The sequence below is a fragment of the Lepisosteus platostomus genome, chromosome 7, assembly GCF_059453375.1.
Source record: "Lepisosteus platostomus isolate fLepPlt1 chromosome 7, fLepPlt1.hap1, whole genome shotgun sequence".
NCBI lineage: Eukaryota > Metazoa > Chordata > Actinopteri > Semionotiformes > Lepisosteidae > Lepisosteus > Lepisosteus platostomus.
This window is the reverse complement of record NC_142617.1, coordinates 15,067,444-15,082,699: the sequence shown is the minus strand read 5'-3', so window position 1 is coordinate 15,082,699 and position 15,256 is coordinate 15,067,444. Positions and strand designations below refer to the sequence as shown.

Below are 15,256 nucleotides of genomic sequence, written 5' to 3'. Positions count from 1 at the left end.
AAGGGCTGTCACTGTTGCTCACTTACTGGTGATTATATGTATGCTGCCTTCTTTTTCATTAACCAATTTTATTAATTCCTAATTTCATTTGAGAAACAATGTAACATTTTTCCACAACTCCCCAAAATCACCCTCATGTATCCCTGGTCGCCATCATTGGTGCCCCACTTTTAACCCTAACCCTCACCCCACTCGGGTATCTACTGTTGAAGCCCAAGCAGAAAAGCTTTGATGGCACCACCAGCTACACCCCAAGTTCTGGTCATCCATCCTGCTACCCTCCCCACCATGCACCCCGGATTACCTTAAAGATTCTACAGTGTCAAAACAGAACAATTCATTCTGTATTCAAATAGCTGGATGGTGTAATTTTCTTCTACCCTCATGTACTACAATCGGCTGTAATTCCTCTGGTGTCAATCTTTTGTTCTGCTAACTACCTTTCAATTTGGAAAAACTGATACGACTACAACATTTGCTCAGGTGATTAAAATCAAAAGAAACGGCAGGCTTGCATGGTATTGAACTAGATATTTGTTTACGTAGGACTTTGAGATCCTTTTTTTTCTTAATCTGGCACTAGAAAGAATAAATAATCAAGCTAGGACTAAAAAAAAGCTCTAGCAAAATTATTCAACGTTATCAAAGCATCACTTAATCAAACCAAGCATACACTGTAATAGATATTCATTAGTCTTAAAGGCAGTGATAAACCACATTTTAATTCCTCTGTTCAATAATGCATGCAATAAATACTCATTCACACAGAACAAAGTTCAAGAACAAAATCATGTTACTGATTTCTTTGGCTGGGTGTAAAAAAGGAATGTGTTGCGGTAACCCAGTCCTTCTCATTGTAGAGAGAATGACTGCAAGCACCTTCGAATGAATAGAATGCCATGAAAAAACATTGCAAGAAACCAATATCTTCTGAAGGGTAAAGCATAAAAACTGGTCACTATGAGATATGGAACATATTGAGTTTCATTTAGTTAACAGAAAAGTGTGGAAGTTTGAGCTTCGAAGATAAAAGCCAGCCACCACTTTAATTGAAGCTCCTTTAATAACCACATGCTGTACCATACAGTATGTGGGTTTCTGGGTTACCTTCTCCAAACGTGTACGTCTGTCTCCAGGGCGAAGAGCAGATCAGTGAGCAGCCTCTGGTGCATGGGTGACCACTTGAACTCTGGAATCCGGAACATGGTGGTCCGCGGGCCGGGGCTGAACTGGCGCCTCTGCTCCTCTGTCATGGGCATCCCTCGGAAGCCAAGGTCTACCCGCAGGTCTCGGTCCATCTGACTGCCCGCTCGCCCATGGAGAGCCTGTGGCACAGAGCAGCCCACTCACCTCCTGTCCTTTCACACCTACACACTGCTACCAGTGCCAGCACAACGCAGGGGGCTCCCATGAAGTCCCCTTACACTAGAAATACTTGTTATCTATAGAATTATGATTAGTCTCTATAAATGTAATCTTAAATTTACATGAACAGACAAAATGCACAATTACAAAAGCCACAAGAGCTACAGAAATAACTTAAAAGAAAGCATAGTTGAAGTCAGCAGATGTATTAAAGAATCTTCCTGGGTCAAGTCTGGCTGCCCTTTGAAAATGCAGAACACTACAAAAATGTAATTGCTGGTTTCTAAATTAATAACACAGAAGAACAACTTCCACCCTATCATCATTTTTTCCAGTCGCAGGTTTCAGAGACTTATTAATAGACAATTTTCTATTAAACAGATGACTGTTTCAGGCTCCACATGGAGCCTCCATTAAAATTACAGCTCACTGCCAGAATAATTCAAAGAGCCCAGTATGAAGGCACACTGTTAGTAAGGCTGTATTCAGCAGAGCAAAAACTTGTTTAGTCCTAAATCCAACAGGGGATTTGCATCCACATTGGGGTGAGTTTGTCACATAAGTAGTTCTCCTCGCTTTGTTATGTTAATTAAGATGCTGGTACTCTTTTACTGTAGTATAGAAATATTAGCGCTGTTAGCCTCTACCTAAAAATAGTTATTTTTTCACTACATGGCTGAGAGCTCTGGGCGGGAGAAATTTATTCTACTTTTTACTTTGAGACTTCTACTTTTTAATAAACACATTTAAGGTTATTAAATGTGTAATTCCTCCATTAGTCACTAGAGGCCAGACACAACCTGCCTTCCAAGAACAATGGTATGAAACTCCTTCGAAACAAAAAACAACTTAGGCTTGATACTAAATTGGTTGATTGTTACTGTGTTTATACATTATAATAAAGTCAACTAATTTAGGCAGCTTTTCACATCAGAAATAAATCACTGCATTTTCATTATTCATTCTGAGAACAATTTTCCAACATGGTGGACAAACGAACAGTAATGCCTCCTGAACAGCAGAAGTCCTGCCTTACCTGGGTCGTGGCTGTGGTTTGGATCTTTTTGATCTCCTTGTCCTTGCCGTCATCTGATCTCTCCGTGTCAGAGGTGGTGCTGGCAGCGTCCATGCTGCCGCTGGCCTTTATAGCAGAAGGCTCACTCTCTCCTACTGCGCCACCAATGTCCGCGTACTCTGCCCCTTTAGACACAGCCTCCGCCTCAGCAATGGAGCTGATCTCATCCAGCGTGGTCTGGATCTTAAACTCACTGTCCTCCAGGATGTTGGCGGTGGGAGTCAGGTCAGAGCTCCCTGTCATATGGGCCAGCAGACCCAGGTCATCGCTGGCACTGCTGGTGTGGACCTGTGGCTCCTGGGGACTGGGGAGGACCAATGGCTCTGTGGAGGTCAGCTCAGGCAGCAGCTTCTCCTCCTGGCCACCAGGGGCCTTGCTGAAGAGGAAGCTGTTGTTGGGGATGCTGTCCTTCTCATCAGCCAAGGTGATGAGGGGGCCGGTGTTCTTGTCCTCACTTTCCTTTGGCACCAGCGCCCCGTTGACATTGCTCTTCAGCTTCTCCACCGCGGCACAGTAGACGTTGTCCAACAGCGAGTCGACCTCCACCAGAGTCCCATTCTCCCCTCCAGCCAGAGTCTCGGGAGAGAGGTCCATGTCATCAAGCTTCACCTCGGTGGCCTCCACCTTCTCGGCCTTGATGTCCACCAGCAGGTCGTGGACTTCAACCCGCACGCCTCCCACTGGTCTCTCCACAGCCCCCAGCCCCTCCTCGGGACCCTTGACCTCAGCCAGCAGATTCCTGGAGTCTGCGGTCTCAGGGTAGTCTGCTTCACTCTCAGGGGTCTGGGTCTGAGAGTTGTCATCCATCTCGCGAATCTCAATGGCTCCTTTGACCGCTGAAGCCTGGGAGGACAGGCCTGAGATGGTGCTGACACTGCCCTTCTTTCCCTTCTTAATGTTCTCCTCCTCCTGCCTCTGGTATTCCTCGTACATTTTAGCCAAGTACTCCTTATGAGCTTCATACGTCACCTACAGGTAACAGAAAACCACCCTCTTTGAATATGTATACAGTATATACACACATATATACAGAACATCACATATTCAACGAAAATAGATGAGAGACTAATCATAAAAAATAAAGAATAACTTAATTAAATTAATAAATATGTAGCCAGAGATAATGAGTCATTCACATATCGTATCAAGGCAGATCAGATTAGCCTAATGATTTAACGAGTGTGCCTAACAATCAACGTTTTAAATTGTAGTGTATTCTTTTTTAAAAATATCAGGATCTGGTCAAGAAAAATCATCTAGAAGCCAGTACTATTGATTTTAAATGCAGAATGCAATGATTGTGGAAAGGCAAGCATTTTTACTGTGGAGAATCCACAAAGCAGCAGGGGGCAGTGTACCCTCACACTTCAAAGAATTTCTCACCTTTGAATGAGCTATAGACAGTGTGTCAACCCAGACTCTCCAGCCTCCCCACTCATATTTGATTGCATGGTACAGGAGGATGCGGAAGATGTTGTACACCATCTCTGTGATCTTCTGCTCTTCTGCATTCTTGGGGTTGATGTAACCCAAAGAGAACATCCAGTCCTGCCAAACAGAGCACTGGAGCAGACAACTAAGAAGAAAATACAATGAGAAGCATCTTTAATTATTTTTCCCTTATTCAACTGATAATCTTGTCAAGGGTGTGTCTTAAATGCAACAAAGAGGATTTTGCTTGGTACCGCCTGTTGATACCCATTTACTGTAAGAACAATACTGTTCATCTAAATATGGAAATAAGAATAATGACAGAATGTTAAGTTCATATGTTTTAAATATAACACACTCCATTTAAATAATTTTTACCCCAAATACCAATAGAACTGAGTGAATTTTAAAATAAATGCAACTGAAAAAATTACAAATTAATGTACATTTAATTGGCTACTTAATGTGGTAATCCCATGCCTGTGTTTTTGTTAAGTTACGCTCTGGGGTGTCTCATGCAACAAAGTTTCTGCAGTCTAACTGCAAAGCTGAATTAATAATTTATATGTTCTCAATGTATTCTGAGTCAATATAAACATTTGTATAGATTTTGTAGAACTCTCGAGGATGAACTAAAGATCTTTCACCACATCTTCATTTTTTTCCAATAAGATTATTTGTTTTTTTATTTACCCAGAAGACACCAATTATTCACATCTATAGTAAACATCCAAGACAACTGAAAAAAACAATGAAGCTTTTTATTTTTCCTTAGCTTTGATGCATTAATCATGCAATTAGCTTTCGCTTTCCTGGAAAAAAAGGAAGCCGACAAATACAGATTCACTCACCGTCTGTTCTCTCTACTGTTACTGAACAGCTTTATCATATCAGACAAAAACAGACGGCGAACTTCCATGAGCTCTGCACTCGGCGTTGAATTCTTCAGCAGGGTGGCTACCACCTTTAGAATCACTGGAAATGAGCACAACAGCACAAGAGCCAAGTTAGGTGCAAAATGTACGGTAGGACTGGTAAAACTCTCAGCATCTCTATAACAACAAACCTGTAAATCCTAAAAAGTAAGGCAAGCCCTCCCCAAAGCTGAGTCATTGTGGTCCCTGCAGGTAAGCTAATCTCCATATCTGGGCCTGAGCTCACCCTGGCTTCTGCAGAGTTAAGTGGAATAGAGAACTTTGACTTCCCTGCATGAACAGGATGCCAGTCAATTAACCAAAGCTGTGCTGGTCTGCACTTGCAGTGTGGACTGGAGCCACTGGGGTAAAGTGCCTCACTCAAGGTACAACAGAAGTGAGTAAAGCGGGGACTTGAACCCACAACCCTCCTGTTATGTGATCAGCCCCGCAGAACAGATCGCATTTTAAGCCAGTTTCCTCCAAAATGCCAGATTTCAATGAAAGAGACTGACCATTTTAACAACAGCAGAGTGGGGAAAAATAAGTTTCTTGTTCCTAGGGAGTACATGTTTTCAACACATAATACCAAAGGATGAAGATATAGTATTTCATACTGCCAGCCCTGTATTATAAGGCTCTAAACTCCTGACTGATGACCTGGATTTTTATGCAAATTGGAAATTCTGCTGCTGTACCCCCAATAAAGATACCCAAACCTGTAGCAGCAAACTCAACTACAGAAACTGATACCAACATTTAACTTTAACAAAATAAGCAAATGGGACCTTGGATAAAAGAATTACCCAAATATTAAAAAAAACACATTATTTAGGTGTACACAGGTTCCCCATGATATCATAGCATTATACACAATATTCTGCAGTAGGAAACTAAATCTATGAAGTATCCAGAAAGGAGATGGCCTGATTATCATTCTTAAGGACAAAATACATAGTATTTGCTTATTATTTACAGTTACTGCTGATTCATCTTACAAGCCTCAGATGGAGGTTAATGGGAAACCTGGGTGTGACGCCCAGAACTTTTAGATGATTGCCTTGGTGACCCCTAAGTGTGACCTCAGGCATTCCAAAGACTGGGAAAAAAAAACAGGTAAAAGATGCTACATTTGGGATCTGGGAATTAATTAAGTAAAACCCCTGTTTCTCTATTCCTGCAGTTTCTGAACATATGCTTTGCAACTTTCAAAGTACCCCGACTGTCCTCAAAGTCATAGCAGCAGTGTCTGCGTTGCATTCTGAAGACTGCATTGCATTGCAATGTGAAGACTGAGAGGCAGCTGTGTCTGCTCTCAGAATGGCAATCTGTCTTTGTTTAGGCTCCACACTGAGAAAGCACATCTTGAAGGACACTTATGTGTCTTCAGTTCTCCCAGAGTAATGTGGGACAACAGTGCCAAACTGGGTTGCAGTAAGTTATTTAAAGATAAAGCTACAGTTGCAGGGCTTAATTCACTAAACTCTTCAGGAATATTTTGGCCTAAATACTTACTTGGATTCTGTATTTTTACTGTCGAGTCTGGCTCAGGATGGGGCTTATGTACAACCTGTGTGCACACCTGTTCAGTCAGAATCTAGAAGAATAAAATACAGAATTATATCAGCTTCACTCAGAAAGAGAAGACATCATTGCAGAGTGGTAACACCAGGACTGTCCCTTTTCTGTGTGCTCCAGCATGGATGAGGTGTACCCTTCCCTTACCTCATACAGTGTGTTGTAGGTGGTCACAGTCACAGTGTTGGTGTGAAGCACTAGTCTCTCTCCCAGGAGTGTGAAGAGACTGTGTGTGTGCATTATCTCAACTTTACGTCTGCAAATATTAAAGACAGAAAAACACCAGTACAAATTATTCAGTACATACCTTTTGTGCTTCTACAGTAAATGGGATGGGAATAGAACTCCATTAACCAAAAACTGGTCTACATTGTTCTCTGTGCTAGTAAGAGTGAATTCTGTAGAAAACTGTCAAATTCTGTAGACTCTGTGTCAAAGTAGTGCCACTATAAGTACACTGTACCAGGCAAAATCATGAAGTTGCCTGACTGGGCTATATATTAGCTGTAGAGAGATGCTGGAAGACGTCTGAAATGCCATCATCTTGCACTGCAAGTAACTCCTGAGTGCACACCAAAGAGGCTTTGTTGTCACAACAGTACAGAAAACTGCTATGAATACGTGGCTCTGGAAATGTGACAAACTTAGTTCTTTGTCTTGCGGTGTACTGGGCACTTCTCACATACTTACAAAATTCAAACAAGTAAAGAAACTCAGAAGGAAGTATCTCAAATCACATATCATACACAGTACTGTAGTTGCCTTCTTCCTTCAAAATGCCATTGCTCTAGTCTATTAGAGCTGCCATACATTATAACTCTTATTATATTTGCAGTCTGTGTGATTCTCTTGTGTCTGTTAAGAATACAGAATGTATAATTTCTCAAAAGCTGATTGAAAGAAATGATTCTGGGAACCAAATTACCATTTCGCAAGTAGTGCAATACTGAAATACATGCCAACACAATTTTTCTCAGAATCCAGCCTGGGTAATTTTTTTACTATTTTGTTTGATACTGGAATTGCTGGACCACAAACAGTACAGCATCTAAACTGATGGAGAATCAATAGGGGCCAGGATGCAAAATAATTAAGACATTCAATTATAGTAAACTGAATCAATATAAGCCAGAGCTGTACCTGGGGTGGAATCCACCCTCAGGAGTTACATTCTCACCATGATACCTGGTCATGTGGAATTTCAGAGTCAGATTGTTTGAAGAAATGAGAAACCCCTTGTTTTAAAACACCAGCTCATTAGGTTCTCCCTCCTCTCCTGTTGCTTAAAATACACACCCTGTGGCAGTTATTGGATTCTATATAAACCTACATACTGTATCTTGGCTTAAATTTGTTTCTTTTTCTTTAGATGTATACTAAGCCTATATACAAAATGATGCAGATCACCCCAAAAAAGCAAGCTTCAGATTTCAGGTATCCAGCTAGAAAGCTTTTCTTTGATGTAAATGACAAAAGCATTGGAAATACCTTCCAGCATCATTTTTCCTGATCAGAGAACTGCTGCTGTGAATGAACAGTCTGTCATAAGAATTATTCCAGTATGTCTACATGGCAAAGATACCTAATTTTCTTGAGTTATTTTTTTATTTTGTTCTCCTTCAACATTTTGTTCTGTGGTAAAAATGGCAACGGGAAGAAAAATAGAATATCAACCGTGTGAGTTTCCAGAAATATCCTTAACAACTTCTTTCAATCAGCTGCAGAGACCTGCATGCTACAGGAAAAAGCTTTATTTTAAAATGAGGATGGCACACAAAGACTGAGCAAAATCCAAATGACAATCTGAGAATAACAGATAAAAAACACAGCAAGCCATTTTCCAAGAATCTGAAAACACCCTCTTTGAGATCCTGGAGAAAAGACAACCTCATCTGTCAACACAGCATTCCTCTTCACTTCTGTCATCTAGATACACAAACTCTTCTCGACTCTTTCCTTTTATTTTTCTTTGCATTTTTTTCTTTTAAACAACACGTTTTACCTCAAAGTTCTCATAGTCAAAAACAGATGAGTTATTATCAAGATAATTCATTATTTTTGACAAGCAGAAAGAAGATGAGGTAGGACAATGTGATCCACATAAAATTGAGAAGAATTATAACAGATCCATGCACAAAGAAAAAAATTAGCTTTGATTTCTAGCCATAATTACTCCAACTTTTAGATAAAAAGAACTTGAAATACCACAAAAAGCATCAACATCACTACAGGGGCACTATAACCTCATCCAAACACTCACTATAAGAAGGCAGAATTAGGTTATCAAAACTATTGAGATTGTTATAATCATTTGGGAACAAACAACAGTAATAGTAACCCAAACTAATATACTCACTTATGACCCAGATGCTTAAGGAAATAGCCCAGCACTTTAAGTGCCTGAACTCGGATGCTTTCACTCTTTGAAGCCAGTAGCTTGTAGATAACCCTGGAAAAAACAGGGGATTTTTTCACACACTGAGTTTCAACATCAAAATCTTAGATTGGTTAATTAGAAAAAATAGAAAGCTGGATTGACAAATAATCACACAATACTTAAAAATCAACAAGCATTAATGAAAGTGGCAAAGACGTGCGCTGCTCTTCAAACAAGTCCATGTACAATACGTGGTCTGACAAAGATCCAGAAAGTTCCCACTGACAGTGATTAAGCTCTTTTTTTTTAAAGATTACCACCTGTACCTCTCAAGGATTTTAATTTTACTTGATAGATACAGCATCTGAATAGTCAGTGAAACGGAGATGAGGAATTGAGTTTAAAAAAAAGTTAAAAATAGATGTATGAAATTGCAGAAAGCTACGTAGCGTGCAGCAAACCTTTCAATTTTTTATTCTTCAGGCAAGCACAAGCCATGGCACCATGATTTCAATTTATTTTGCTGTCTTTAACTACCATGTCTTACAAATGGATTTTTGCAGAAAAGCACATTTTTGGCCACTTATCATATCACAGGAGGGCCTTGATTTCAGTTAACCTTCTTTCTGTTAAATGTGGGTCCACTGAGGTCAGGAACAGAGAGTTCTGTTTAACAAAACTCCATGACCTTGTCCTGATTAGCCTCACTATATCACTGTTTGAAGTTTAATAAACAGCTTCATGTCTAGGAGAGCAGTGCTTACAAATCTAAAGTTAACAGATAAATTACGTTTGCTGAGCAAATGTACAGTATCACATAATGGTTCTGAGTGCATTTGACAGAACAACTCCCCAGTATCTTACCGTATTCCATTCCTCTGATCGAAGGCAGGTATCATTGATGCTGGGTGTTCTGACATGAGAGCGACGAGTAGCTGTAGCACATCATGAATGTTCTCATCCTGCATGGAATCAAGAAACAATTCTCATTCTTACAAAGGCCTACCTTTTCCTTTGTTCTACCTTTTGACTACTGTTAAAAAAAGATTAATAATGTGCATACTACCCACCACATTTTACTTCAGAACTAAGATAGCAGTCCAGTTATAAAGTGAAATGTGAGAAACAGAAACGTCTTCAGCATTTTAATTCATACCACCAACTCTCAGTCAACTCTCACTAACACTGGAGTTACAGGTCACATTATATTTTGAAGATCAGGCGTGTTCTCCAAAATAAATACACACCTTAGTACAAAAACAGCAGATTTATCCTTACTTACTGTATATGTTAATTAAATAATTATTTACTATGATCACTGTTCATCTGTTTTTTAATGTCATTTTACTTTCATGTCTCTTATTTTTTTCCAGGTTATATGCTGTCATTTCAGTTTGGGCTGTCATTGACCTGTTGAATGAACCGGATCAAAAATCTCATGGCTGAAGGGCATAGAAAAACTAGTTTATTTTGGTTTATTGATCAATAAAATCCTATTACACCAGCAAAGAAATTATAATTCATTAGATCATTAAGACAACACACTTTAGATAAAACATAACTAAATCAATATGTGCTAATATATTATATTGTAGACAGAACATGCTATGATTTAAATTTGATACTAAATTGTATGTGGATTAACCACACAAAACACCAGATAAACAAAACAGATAAATATACTGTAGTATCATATTTTAATTGATAAAGTTGTCTGTCACCATATGGACATTGCCTTAACTAAGCACTTTTGTAGTAAGGGTGACAATTTCTTTCATTATGTATATTTCAGCTTGTTTTGCAAATGGGTTTCATTTCAAATAAATTGTGAACTTGACAGCAAAGGCCAGGACAATGCCTGGGAGTATCAAAATGACAGAAGCCAAAGAAAGATTTATTAACAGTTCTCTAAAAGCTACTGAAAATAAAATCTATACGTTACCAGGGAGCACTGCTAATTGTTTGCAAAGGTATTCAAAACTAATGGAATACAATCCATCACCAGCCCATAAAATGATGGCTTCTAACTCATTCCAGGTTACTGCTAAAGATACAAATATTCTGCTCTTCATCCATTTCATTACTATTACTGCTTTAGGTAACATTGTTAAATAGACAGTATATCATAACACCAGTGTCAAGAGCTATCCCATAGAGGTGTTTTAGACTTACTTCATGCATTGTCAACAGGTAGTTCAATATACTTTGTAGCTCATCTTCTTTCACACCTCGATCCTAATTGAAAGGAACAAAAGTAGTCAACAATGAACAAAATTCAAGCTCTGCAGCCAAGAATATACTAACAAGAAACCATAATGCCAAAAAAACAAACAGTGGGTGCACTGTAGAAGGGACAAAATGACAATGTAAAACATTGATGCTGACAAGTTTAGAAGAAAATGCTGGACCTCATTTCACTTGATAATATTATACTGTCATCGACAATACAACAGTTAGTTTAAAGCAGTCTTCCAGCAAGAGTTGATACGGTGTGGCTTTATAATATAAATATTCATTTTTTGCCTGTGTTACTCTTTGAAAGATGCATTTACACAGAGCAAGCATTGAAAAAACAAAAACAAAAATTGCACTCATTTCAGATATTTCAGTGTAACAAGATTGCCCGTAAAGTTGTTTCCAAATAGTATGCCCATGCAAGTTTGGAATTCAAGTGTATTTGCATATCTCTATTTAAAAAACACTTTATCTTCTCTTGCCTTGGAGTTACATACATGTATACACTTCAGTACTGGAGAAAACCTTTGTCAAAGTAACCTGAGAAATGGCCTTTTCCATAAAAAAGGCTTATAAGAAAACTCAAGCACATCACAGTACACTTAAAAAAACTGTAAAGTCTCCAAATAAAAACACATCTTGGAAAATGTCCCATATAATTACAAAAAAATTATCACTATTAAATACAACACAGCAGATCAAGTGAGGTGCCATGGGAAAAGGAGAGCAAAAATCAACACAATAGAAATGTAAACCTGGAACCCCCAAAAAAGTGTAAAAAGACCTTTATCACGACTTTAGCACAATAATAACAGAAATACTTCTGGGCTCCAGTAGAGTATAAACAAGGGAAACATAGATCAGAACTTATTTTTACCTTTAGTATGAGCTGTTTTAAGAACAGAAGCATAAAAGCACGGAGAGATATGATTTCTTTCTGAGAGGGGCGGGGACCACCTGTAAAGAGAAGAATAAAATAAAATCTTCAGATGCAAACACAAAACATATGAAAAAGTATACCTGCCTGTTTTATGCCTTCAAGTCCCCTGAAGACGTTCTTCGTAATACTAGAAAGAGAAAGCTGCCTCACAGAAATAATATCGCCACCGTTGGCACAATCTACTGTAGCTCTTGCTCCTGAGCAAAGTATATTTTAATATGTAAAAGGCAACCAAACCTGAAGATCAGACTTAAAAGTTACACAACTTTGATGAATCTTAAATTAACTGGAATTTTAAAGGCGACGAGTGACACTTTCTTGCAAATGTGTCAGTAAGACCTTTAATGAGGTTATGATTTTACCCCACACCAATACCTTCTTTCTCTCACACATATGGTCCTCAACACATAACTGAGAGAAGAGAGCCATTCTAGGGTAACAAGCTGATGCTCCAAATTTCCTTTGGTCATGGACAAGACTATGGAAGTTGGGAAGAAATCCACATAAACCAAGGGAAAAACACATGGACAGGACACAAATCTGGAAACAAACCCAGAAGACTGGAGGTCTTCTATTGTGAAGCAAAACTACATAACCTCCACTGACAGGAATATCTGTAATCACTGACAGATGACACTTGAGATCTGTCACAGCAGCAAATGACCCATACAACAGGAAAAAAAAACACAAAAAAGAAAAATTAGGTTCCCTGACATGTTCAACAAGCTTTTTTACCAGTCAGAGAGGAAAGTTCCCGTTTTCTATAAATCAGGGTGTTGAAATCGGGATTACATGCTATGTGGATACAGCAGTGTCTCTTTAATTTTCACTAGACTGTCCAATGAAAATTGTTACACAACTGTATCTGGCACTGAATCTGTTTCCTACTGGCGCTCAGTAGCACTGCAACCTTAAATAATGTCTGTATTTCTCTTCAACACAGCAAGACGTGACAGGTCTAAGACAGACTCCTTCCAAAGTCATTCCGGTTAAGACATGAGGAATGATCACTGTATCTCAAACACAGTGCACTTTTAGATTTTCAGAATAAATAAAAGGAAAAGCAAGCATGTTTCTATATTTATATAAACCATAAAACACTGTATTGACAATTCTGAAGGAGAAAGAACATTATGTCATTGCTTTCCTGTTGTAGCTGCAGAAAAATAATTAAACAGCCAAAAAAACACCTGTTATCTCATTTTCACATGCTTATTTCTCTTAGCAACACATGAGCAAATGCTGGCAATTCGGAACAAATGTCTACAAACGAAGTGCAACACTCAGGTCTCATGGTTTTAATAAGATATTTTAAACACAGATACCAAACAATCAGAGAACTAAAAATCAATAGTTTTTGGCTTGAAGTTTAACACACCGTCAAACTGAAAACATGACCAAGTTATTGGGTATGACCTCCCTGATAAAAGAAAACCACACAAAATGTGTACAGAAATACAGATCAAAGATTAAGGAGTTTTCAGTATGAAACAAGACACCATTAAAACAGAAACTATAAATACTGTACAAAGCTAGTATCAGATATGACCCCCTTTAACGTTAACACAATCCTGGGGCATTAATGCACAGACCTGATCAGTCTCTACAGCCTCCGACTGCTATGGAATGTTCTGCTGCTCTGCCTGTGCAGCTGCAGCCAGAGAACGAAAGTTAGTCAGCTGCAGATTTCCACTATTGGGTGGTCCAACAGATGTTGTATTAGAGACAATACTGACCACAATAAGACCTTGGTAATGTCTTATTACCGAGACATTACCCTCTGTAATGTCTCTTTTTTGTTTTTGCATTGTCTTGCTGGGAAATTAAAACTTCGGGAGTAGCAGCCAGAATCCTGACCAGGTCTAGTGCAAGTGTTCACATTACTCCTATCCTGGAGTCCTTGCACTGGCTTCCGGTCAAATTCCGCGTAGACTTTAAAATCCTCATGCTCACCTACAAGGCTTTACATGGCTTGGCACCTCAATACCTGTCTGAACTTTTAGCGCCCTACTCCCCACCTCGCAACCTCCGCTCTTCAAATTCTGCCCTCCTTACTGTCCCCCAAGCCCGTCTACATTGTATGGGCGACAGGGCCTTCTCCTGCTATGCCCCCAAGCTCTGGAACACTTTGCCCAAGGATATTAGAGAGTCACCTTCTCTAAACTCCTTCAAATCCAGACTCAAAACCCTCCTTTTCAGAAAAGCCTTTACTTAACTGGTTCCATTCTTCACCCCTCTGCTCTTCTTAATACCATCTTCCACGGTCTCCTCTATTGTTATTGTTGTATTGTTGTAATTATAATTGTGTCCTGTCTTGTGAAATTTTCTTATTTATTATTGTAGTCTTCTTATTTATTGTTATTGTCATCCTGTAAAGCGCTTTGAGAAGCCACCTTTAAAGGCGCTATATAAAATAAAGTTTATTATTATTATTATTATTATAACTTGTACAAACAGAAAAGCTGTTGGCTCAAGGACTTCAATGTATCGCTGAACAGTAAGGTTGTCTCACACTAAATCAAATTATATTCTTGGGTTAAAGAACACCCCTCTCCATATCACCCACTTCTACCTGCCCTCTGGCCAGCATGAATCCTTGGTATTTTGTCTTTCCATGGAACACATATTGACAACAAACCTATTAGCTCACTATGTAAAATGTAAATAACACAGTATGTGTTTAATGAGCTCTTTATTTAAAACCTAGACTGCTGTATTTTCATTGTATATCAGTACATGCTTAAACATTTCCCACATGGTAAAACCTCCAGTTATGTTTGACACACTAAAGGACACTAAAGACAAAACAAAGTCCATGGATGTGTTAAAGCAATACCTTGAATATTCCGGAAAACAGCTTTGTTTGATTGCACAGGGAGGCATTTCTTCACCAGATAAAGCAACAGAACCCATTTGCTTTGATTTTATCAAAGGGAATTATACCATACATACATCCATCTTCTAACTGCTCTATCCAACATAATGTTGGGACCGAGGGGGTGCTATCCTGGCAAGCACTGGACACAAGGCAGGATACACCCTTAATGGGATGCAATTTTTCCCAGAAGACAATTAATCTAACAGTACTGTATGTCTTTAGACTGTCAGAGAAAACCTGAGGACTGATACAGTACCACATGTGCACACAATGATTCAGGCTCCAAAAGGAGAAACAAATTATCCATTACTATTGTTTACATACTCTTCAGCCAGAAACAGAGGAGAACAATGTATTTCTGTAACAACACTGTTATGTGGATGAGAATTATTAATATTAATATTGTCTGAGAAGATTAATGTAGCAAGAAATCTCTGTCTGCTCTAGAGCCAATTTTCTGGAA

At 38.9% G+C, this 15,256-nt stretch overlaps 1 protein-coding gene across 18 annotated transcripts in view; it reads right to left on the bottom strand.

Annotated features, from left to right (window-relative positions):
* Positions 1 to 15,256, bottom strand: part of nbeaa (neurobeachin a) — a 361,778-nt gene that overhangs the window by 196,117 nt on the left and 150,405 nt on the right. For all 18 annotated transcript variants that reach the window (XM_088639451.1, XM_088639435.1, XM_088639437.1 and 15 more), the window contains exons 14-23: positions 11,853 to 11,932; positions 10,913 to 10,975; positions 9,605 to 9,702; positions 8,720 to 8,812; positions 6,511 to 6,619; positions 6,301 to 6,382; positions 4,723 to 4,846; positions 3,824 to 4,016; positions 2,402 to 3,409; positions 1,108 to 1,325 (exon numbers count right to left, since the gene is read on the bottom strand). In XM_088639451.1, coding sequence (XP_088495577.1) covers positions 1,108 to 1,325; positions 2,402 to 3,409; positions 3,824 to 4,016; positions 4,723 to 4,846; positions 6,301 to 6,382; positions 6,511 to 6,619; positions 8,720 to 8,812; positions 9,605 to 9,702; positions 10,913 to 10,975; positions 11,853 to 11,932 — 2,068 coding nt within the window. The remainder of the gene's footprint in view (positions 1 to 1,107; positions 1,326 to 2,401; positions 3,410 to 3,823; positions 4,017 to 4,722; positions 4,847 to 6,300; positions 6,383 to 6,510; positions 6,620 to 8,719; positions 8,813 to 9,604; positions 9,703 to 10,912; positions 10,976 to 11,852; positions 11,933 to 15,256) is intronic.